At 41.5% G+C, this 8,899-nt stretch overlaps 2 protein-coding genes across 5 annotated transcripts in view; one reads left to right on the top strand and one right to left on the bottom strand.

The window, feature by feature from the left end:
• Positions 1-2,860, bottom strand: part of LOC118418485 — a 5,922-nt gene extending 3,062 nt beyond the window's left edge. Inside the window, exons 1-2 of one of the 4 annotated variants that reach the window (XM_035824432.1) lie at positions 2,731-2,860; positions 1,442-1,589 (exon numbers count right to left, since the gene is read on the bottom strand). In XM_035824432.1, the coding sequence (XP_035680325.1) occupies positions 1,442-1,549 (108 nt within the window). In that variant the 5' untranslated portion in view covers positions 1,550-1,589; positions 2,731-2,860. Of the gene's footprint in view, positions 1-795; positions 1,008-1,441; positions 1,590-2,435; positions 2,558-2,730 lie in introns of those variants that run through there. The other 3 variants (XM_035824431.1, XM_035824433.1, XM_035824434.1) reach the window with 3 other exon arrangements.
• On the top strand, positions 2,564-6,432 carry LOC118418513 (protein FAM8A1-like). The gene is made up of 5 exons (XM_035824481.1): positions 2,564-2,997; positions 3,558-3,678; positions 4,640-4,763; positions 5,657-5,808; positions 6,182-6,432. Exons 1-5 carry the CDS (start codon positions 2,589-2,591, stop codon positions 6,336-6,338), a joined length of 963 nt encoding a protein of 320 aa, XP_035680374.1. The 5' UTR covers positions 2,564-2,588; the 3' UTR covers positions 6,339-6,432.
• Positions 6,433-8,899: the final 2,467 nt, after the last annotated feature.

Below are 8,899 nucleotides of genomic sequence, written 5' to 3'. Positions count from 1 at the left end.
GTTCTCATCGGAGGGACAAGTAGCTTACAGGCAGCACGTGATCATTGGCACCAGCCATGGAAGTACCAGTAAAAAAGGGACATGGATGCAACATTTTGCCTGTGGGAGAGAGGGTCAAGCTTAGATGCTGATTGCCAATGGGCATACACCCTTCTTCTTTGAATGCGGTCTAGAAGTTGCAGACAGCCCTTCGGGGCACCTGCCCAGAGATGACGACAGTACTCCATACAGGGGCAGATAGTGGATTTGTACAAATGATTATGTCTGGAGTGAGACAATTCCTGGCTCGGAGGAGTGAACAAACTTTCATAGCTGCAGATTTGGCGATTGATTCTATGTATAATGTAACTTCTCCAGGAGAAGTTTTTGAAAGGGTAAGACCGAGCAAGCAAAAGAAGTCACTCTCTTGTAGCACATCTCCAATCATAGATATGGGAGGGAGGAAAGGTTCCCAATATCTATTAATGGAAAGGAGCTTGGTCTTTAAAGAGTTAAATTTAACTAGCCATTTATCCCCCCCTCCCATTCCACAACCGAGCGAAGATCACTTTCTAAACTAGCTGCCATTTCTGTCTTCACTGAATTGGATGACGGACCATTGGAACAAGAGTAAAGGGTGAAGTCATTGGTGTAGATAGCAAGTTCACAGAGAATATGGTCAGGAAAGTCGTTTATGAATATGAGAAAGAGCGTTGGAGCAAGAACTGAATTCTATCAGCATTGTTAGTTTACTCACTCTGCACCAACCACAGAGAGGGTGGAGCGGTGAGTATATGGGAGCCCTTGTGAACTAACCAGGCTGATCCATCCAACCATCAGTCCCGTAGCTCAGGAAGCCGTAGGGGCAGTAAGACAAGTGACTTCCACTTCTGACGGTCTTCGGCCAGTCTAGTCTGCTGGGCTGACATCTTATCTGTCCAGTCCTTCAAATCATTAACCCATGCTCGGTGGGGCGGCCCCTGTGCCGCACTCCTTCTGCTTTTCCTTGTTCTAGTAAGATACTCGGGCTAAAAGAAGTATATGTAGCTTGAACCTCCTATAAAGACCCTGATAAAGACCCTTCTAATTCATTAATTTTGAAACAGTAAAATATTTTCTTTCGTTGGTAACGCTATATAGAAAATTAAGGCATCTGCAGTGAAAAATGATTTCTTCATATGTGATGAATTTGGTCATTTTTACCTTTGGCAGAACATTACGTTCTTGGTACCATCTGTGTGCATGTCTGTGTGTTTGCATACTTCCAGAAGCTCTTGTTGGATCCTTATAATATTTGGTAGGTGGGTAGGGGCAAATTAATTATACATTTCCAATATATGAGTACTGTACTACTGAATTGTTCCAACCACAAATTGAAAACATACTTTTACAAAACAAACAAACTTGTTTCCTCCTTCTACTGAAATTAAGTCATGCAAAAATGATTAGGGTGGATGAAAACCTTTGGCCAGGCTGGTTGTCGTGGAGACTGCAGACAGACAGCATAAAAGCTCCAGGTTCCAATGGCGACAACAGCGGCTAATACAGGAGATATGAGAGACTCCATCATGATGGTACATGTGGGAAACCTTTTGGAGAGCCTTTCTCACCTGCAGGACATAATAAATAGGATGAATAAGACAGAACTGTTAAGTGTGAGGTCCAGTATATGATGTTTGTGTTGGTATGACAATACATTGGCATGTTTTAGTTATTCATTCCATACTCTGACATACACCATATGAAATTTGTATGTAGAATATGTCCACAATGTATTTTGTATCACCCGAGTACCGGCCTGACCATGGGTGCGACCTAACAGCCTGAGAGCCGGATCAGACTTGCAGGAAATGGCTGGACTGAGGGTTCCTATAATGTTAATGGAAAACACTGCAAATGCATATGCAAATTAAGTCCTGGTTTGCACAATTTGCACTCAATTATGTTTATCTCTGTTTAAGCTACCTACATACTACGTAAGTAAGTAAGTAAGTAAGTACATACTACATATTATGGAAATTCATTGTTTCTCTGTTTAGTTATTCTCCTTTGAAGATCTTGACAAAAATGCCCCTGCAGTTCCAGAGCAAGCTGCTAGAGGTCCCAAACACACAGCACTTTTCCCTTACATTCGCAAGCCATCTGCCACCAACAAATCAAAACCAATGCATGTCCTGGTCAAAAGATACCAAAAACTGAATTTCTGCTGCAGTTCCAAGGTCATATACTAGGGGGCCCCAAATTGACCTTGACCTTCATCTTCCCAACACCTGATGATGGCTGCAGTTTCTTCCCTTGCAAAGATCAGTGGGAAGGTTGTCCTCCTCTGCAGGCTCTCATGTGACTGTCAAGTCCCAACACATCTTTACGTTAAGTAATCTTGAGTTAATGATGCTGACAACAAAAATTCGGCAAGACAAACAGGCAGAGTGACAGACACAAAACTAACGTTATACCTCAATTTCTCATGGAGATCAAATGGAACCCTGGTTAGTCTTGTACAAACAAGAAAAGGCATGAACCTCGCAGCACCTGCACCCACCCTTTCCCTTTCTGCTTTCTAAAAAATATACGTCATCCTAACCTTTGACCTTAAATAGCCCACCAACATGGCGTCGACTGACAACCCTTTCGAGTCCTTACGAGAGAGACGACCAGATTCCAGCAAGTTCAAAGCCTCTCCTGGCCGTATTTTAGGACAAAAAGACACCTCAAAATCTCGTGAATCGTCAGAGCGTACATCGGACGCACCCCGACAGAGTTCCAAGGAGTATACGGTGTCCGTTCAGCGGTGGCTGGCGGAGTACTGGCACCATGTCGCCTACTGGAACACAGTTCACAACACGATGGCGATGCCGATGTGGTGTGTTGGCGGAGGACCGGGGCACGGACAGGTCGTAGCGGGGCAGCAGGCAGCCCAGACGGGGCTGGTGGCCTCCAGGATTCCCACGGTGACAACCCCCACTCCTGTACTGATGAACGGCGCGCAAGAGCTCAGACAACAACAGCTGCAAGCAGGTATAAACTGGAGGGGGTGTGGCAATCTTCCAAACTTTGACAGAGAAATTTATGTCCTTGATTTTAGCTTGAATTGGTTGTAAGATATCACGACTCCGTAAAATGTATAGATCTTCTCATTTGTCTTGTTAATTAATATGTCTTGTTAATAAATATAGTTAATTGATAATATAAAGAAGGTTTTGATTACCCCTCATCTGTCCATTGATCACTTTCTGTCACTCTACAGTGAGCAGAAAAGCATATGGAAAATATAGAACTTAACGTTAACTGCAAAATACACAGAAATAGACCAAAATTACTCCTGCCATTCTGGTAAAACAGACTTTTGCAGCCATGTTCCTACTTACTTCAAGCCATTCTACTGGTCTACCGACAGTGTAGTCTAAGAACTACAAACCAAACCAAGGACATCCAGGTAAAACAATAAAATAGATACACCAAGCACAATACTGTAGTTTATACACATTCCTGAGAGATTTTACGGCTATTGTGAGTGAACAGGCTCGAGTGAAGGGAAACAGGTATTTGCCATGCTTATATTGTGTGATATGTTTCAGGTAAGGAATACACCGTCCCGGCAGTCAGTCGGCGTCTGATGGCAGAGTTCCTCGACTTTCTCATCCTGTTCTTCATGAAGCTGCTCGTCACCCTCACCATGATGCACTTCTACGAGGGGCTGTGAGTTACACATCATGCTTCTTCAGAATTTAGCATCTCTAACTAGTGTTAGTACTGTCTCCAAAGCCCTGTGATGTTCACTGTGAAGGTCAGGTTTCTAGTATGGTCAAGGCCATATAAACAGTTTGTCAATTTGAGCAGACTTATCCAAACCAAGGAGGTTGAAAGACTCTTTCAACGTCCTTGTCTGAACCAACTCTGACACTGTCATCCTGTCAAGACTGTTGACAGAATATTCCTGTCAGTAGCAATGACATTCATTCTAATATTGATAGTCTTCATGATGACCATCTGTATCGCTGCTAGTAACAGATTTTACTGCAGTTGATTGGATGTTGCTGAATCTGTCTTATCGTACCAGCTGTGGGTGTGACATGAGATTCATTTGGTAACATTACATATATGCAAACATTATGATTCATCAGAAGACATCAAAACATGCTGAAATGTAAAATTCAATATTACAAATGTACTGTGAGAGCTCCCATTTCAAATGCCGATATTTGACATAGTGTAATGTTGTTAGAATGCATGCTCTTTTCCGTAAGGCGTAGGCAGCCTATTTTTATTTCCCGTAATTTGTAGGGAAAGCCGTCTTATTCACGTAATTCGTAGCAAGGCAACCAAATTTTGCGTAACCTCCTTCTTTAATTTTTGCGTAATATGTAGAGGGACCTTCTGAATTCAGTGTAAAGCGTTGTGAGAGACCCCCATGCAGGCCCTCTTGTTACCACTCTTGGTAATTCTGTTCATGGTTCCGTCTGTGTATGTGCAGTATAATGCATGAAAGTTGAGGGCCTTTAGCAACAAATAAAGAATGGCCAGGGCCCAGGGGTCTTCAACTTTCACCTCTTGCATATGCAGTAGGAGCTATGAGCAGGCTTATAACCCAGACAACTAGGGTATCATAAGGTGTACGACACTGTATAATTCCTAGTAATACATACCTCTTACTATCCAGGGATCCTACCAAGTTTGATATAAGAGTGGTGCTGGATGAGATAGACGATGATGCTTCTCTGGAGGACCTACAGAACATGCTGGTGTCTGCCATCATCTACAGAATCTGTGTCACTGTGTTTGAGGTAGAAACTGTAGTATCATATCAGGTTATTCTGTCAGATTGTTCAGCCACAGGCACACCTGTACCTGGGTCACTGTGTTTGAGGTATAAACTGTACTACCATAACAGGTTATTCTGTCCAATTGTTCAGGGAAAGGCACACCTGTACCTAAACCTCTGTACCAGTACCAGGACCTATATCTGAAAGGCACACCTGTACCTAAACCTCTGTACCAGTACCAGGACCTATATCTGAAAGGCACACCTGTACCTAAACCTCTGTACCAGTACCAGGACCTATATCTGAAAGGCACACCTGTACCTAAACCTCTGTACCAGTACTAGTACCTATATCTGATGCAGTGCTCGAAATACCCTCTTGCAAACACGACCACATTTTGCCTGGCGCAACTTAATTTTAAACCCAGGTAGCTCAGTCTGCAGCCTGAAATTTTGTATTTGGAACACCTCTTTTCCTCCACCTATGTGCATAAGCTTTTAGAAAAATTTCTTGATAAGATAAAATCATATATTAAATACAGTCAAACCTATCTATAGTGGCCAATCAATGGACTGAAGAAATGTGGCCACTATAGACAGGTGGTCACTTTGAAGAAAAAGTTACACAATCATGTTTTCAGTACCCGCTAATCTTTTTCACCAAGTAACATTGTTTCGATCCTCACAAAATTCAACTTACACTGACAAAGTCAAATCTACCGAAAAGGATTGATATTGCCATGAGGAATGTTGGTAACTTCGCCGCCAAAGACTTGTACTCTAACGTTAAAGGCACGCGTACCTTCTGCTACCGCGAAAATGACCGTTAGGAACTCTAAATCCTCGCAAAGTACGATTTTAAATCTGGTGATGTTATGTTTAGTTCCACATCCCTAACGTGATGTCTGTTGACAGGCCGTGTTTCTGAGAGGAAGTGAAGCAGGCACGGGCGGGGCGACACCCGGGAAGTGGATGATGGGATTGCAGGTGGTGTCATGTGACTACGTCCTGCCAGCCACCAATGGTAACGTCAGGGTGGTCCCAGCAGGCCACATGGGGTTTGGAAGGTGAAATATTTTTCCTTGGTTTGTTTTCTTTTACCCTTTTACATTTATGTAGGTTATACATCTTGGTACACAATACATGTATTTAAAGGCAATTTAATCTCTAAAACTTGATAGAAATTGGATATGCTGTGTTTGCAGTTGAAGCAACTCTGAATTTCAGTGAAATTACTACTACTTAACATATTCGTGGTGCTGTGATTTTGCATCAGACCACTGCAAAAAGTGTGGAAATAAAACATTTCACAATTTACAGGACTCAAGGTGCTTATCACCAACACAATAGGGATAGCAGGCATAGTCTTAAGAGCAAGAGAACGTGATTATACAAACTTAAAACATGGCCACTCTGATTAATTTTTTTCTTTTATTGCAGGTCTATCGTGCGAGCCCTGATCAAGAACTTGTCCATTGCCCTCTTCTTTCCCATCTGCTTCACTGTCTTCATCTTCCAGTACAACCGCACAGCTTATGATGTCATCGCTGGATCCATGGTGGTGGCTAAGCCCACCAGGGCCAGGAGGAACGAGTAACATTACCCTAGCTATATGTTTTACTAAAAGTACAAGGTAGAGATACATAATTTTTTTACACAGAGCCTCACCTGCAGCCAATATAATATATCTTTGGCAACTTGCCAAGGCATGCTAAACTAGGCTAAGTTTTCCACTTTTGTGTGTATGCCCACTAATGACCATCTGCCAGCCAATCAGCTGTACCTAAAGAAACATTTACAAGAAGTTTTTTTTTTTTTTTTCTAAATCAGGTTCGTAGGGCCTGATGTTACCATCATGGTGATGAAGAGCGGCCCATAGCGATAACTGTAGCAGCATCTCTTCTCCCTAAGTCAGAAACATCAAGCTTAAGCAAGCTTGACTTCACTGACTCAATAGGCGAAGCAGGGGTTACGAGGCTGCTCGGGAAATTCCCTACCCCATTTTGGCCGGAATGGTTTGATCCGCTAACATCGCACCATCGCACATGTGGCGGGTTCTTTTACGTGCCCGGGGTGTGGCTCTCCCCAAACACGGGACCTCCATTTAACGTCCTATCCGAGGGACGACTCATTTTCACTTGAGTAAAGTGAGGAAAGTCGTGTAAAGTGCCTTTCCCAAGGGCACAAGACCGGCAACACGGCAGGCGGATTCGAACCGGCGACCTCTCGGTCACGGGCCGAATACACTACCACTGTGCTACGCGGCCCCACAGTGATTCTGTTATTGACTGACAGCTGGTTAAAGGCCTTGCCCACAAAAGTGAAAATCTCAGCTGTGTGTGCATGGGCAAGGCTCTGCATAGGACAAGAAGTTAGGATTGGCCATATCAGGGGTATGTAACAGTATGGGGCATGACCATTTCAAAGCAATGTTGGTAAGCTACATAGATATTTTAGTGATTAATGTAGTTACATACATGTAGTTAAAATGTAATGAGAATTCAGTCAACTTTTCTCAGCAGAATTCTTTTTAAGTTTGATATTTTGCTAGCATATGTATCAGAATGATGAGAAGAATTTTGATCATATTATACAATGTGGGATTGGCCCTTTTTCAAGTTGACTTCCTGCCAGTGGAAGCATGGATGTCTGGAACTAATGTATTACTTCTTATTGCCAAATATCTTACAAACTGTAAGAGTTGTGTTATGAAGGTATATGTGTAAATTTTGTGTATACAATGTAGCTTTAAAATTGTCATCAGAATTGAACTGGATGCCAGTCTTTAAAAATTTGTTTAATTGCTTTTAAGTTTTAGCTACGAATTAACACCAATTTTGTATATAAAAATGTGATTTTCCTTAGGTTTGTTATAAAGGATCCTAAAATATTTATATGTCTTTACCAAAAATTGAACTTTCTTCTATTTTGTTATCAGTTTCTTTACTAGCTGTGGAAATTCTCTGGTGCAAAAAAATTCAAAAATGGAAAATTTCACCATAACGTTTGGGGCTTCCATTTTTTTTTCAGTTTTTAATATGGCAATAGCTAGATATAGACTGTGATGTGTCAATTCAAAATGTTTGTCAATGCAAAGTGCTCAAGTAAGTAGTGTGAACATTATTGTATTGTGAACAAACAGGGTAAGTAAAAAGAAAATTCAGTCTACACAAATGTTGTACAATACTTTGTTAGGTGGCCAACTCCGATGAATTCTTTATGTAGGGCTAAAATAGCCAAGCAAGTAGGTACTCGGTAATGATTATTTCTATATCACTCGTAACATTGACAATACAAGGAACATGTGGAAAATAGGTCTTTATTGAGATAAACACAGTACATTTTAACTGACACCTGTTATTGTGAAGATCTTTGTGCCTATACAATTAGGAGACAGTAAAAACATCGCAGACATTTAAGTGGCAGAGATCAGAACATTATATAGTGGTCACATTGAGTGTAAAACTTGGTGGCCTTTAGACCATCTACCCACCATTTATCAATACTCTATTTTAATTTACATGATTTTTCTTCTTCAACACTTTGTATAAATCTATGACAATCTACAGGAGTTGTCGCTATTTACTGCTGAAGAAGCCCAACAGTTCTTTTTGGTGCTAGAGGATGGCAGGTGTAGAAAATACCCCCAATGTGCTGAGTGGAATGGTTGATTCCAAGCTCAGTCACTCTTCTACTTTGTTTGTATTGATAAAAAGTTTACAGTTGTTGATTTCTTGTACAGACAAATACTATCAAATCAAACAGACCCATCCTGTTTAAGACTATACTGCTGAAGCTATCCAAATGGATGCTATTAAAAAAAGCAAGTGGCTTAATGTAAAACAAAGTGGTGCACAACAGTATGTTCAGTGGTAGCAAGAGACATCTAACTGCCTGGTTGCAAGAGACTAGGAGTGTCTCAAAAGTTTGCAAGCTGCTTCAAAATCTGCTTGTGTGTCTTATGTCCCTTTTCTGGCCCATTGAAACTAAGGTTCCTGTTGGCTTTGTCTGGGGAAAAAGTGGAGATGACTCCCCCATACATGGTAACAAGGACTGGTGACAGTGGTACATATGCATGCTAAAATTCCATTTATGCAAGTGGTAATGTACATATCTGACAAAGATATATAGCAAATTTCTTTAAACAAACAAGTCATA

This window comes from Branchiostoma floridae, chromosome 6, assembly GCF_000003815.2.
Source record: "Branchiostoma floridae strain S238N-H82 chromosome 6, Bfl_VNyyK, whole genome shotgun sequence".
NCBI classification, from domain to species: Eukaryota; Metazoa; Chordata; class Leptocardii; order Amphioxiformes; family Branchiostomatidae; genus Branchiostoma; species Branchiostoma floridae.
This window is presented reverse-complemented; position numbering and strand designations above follow the sequence as displayed.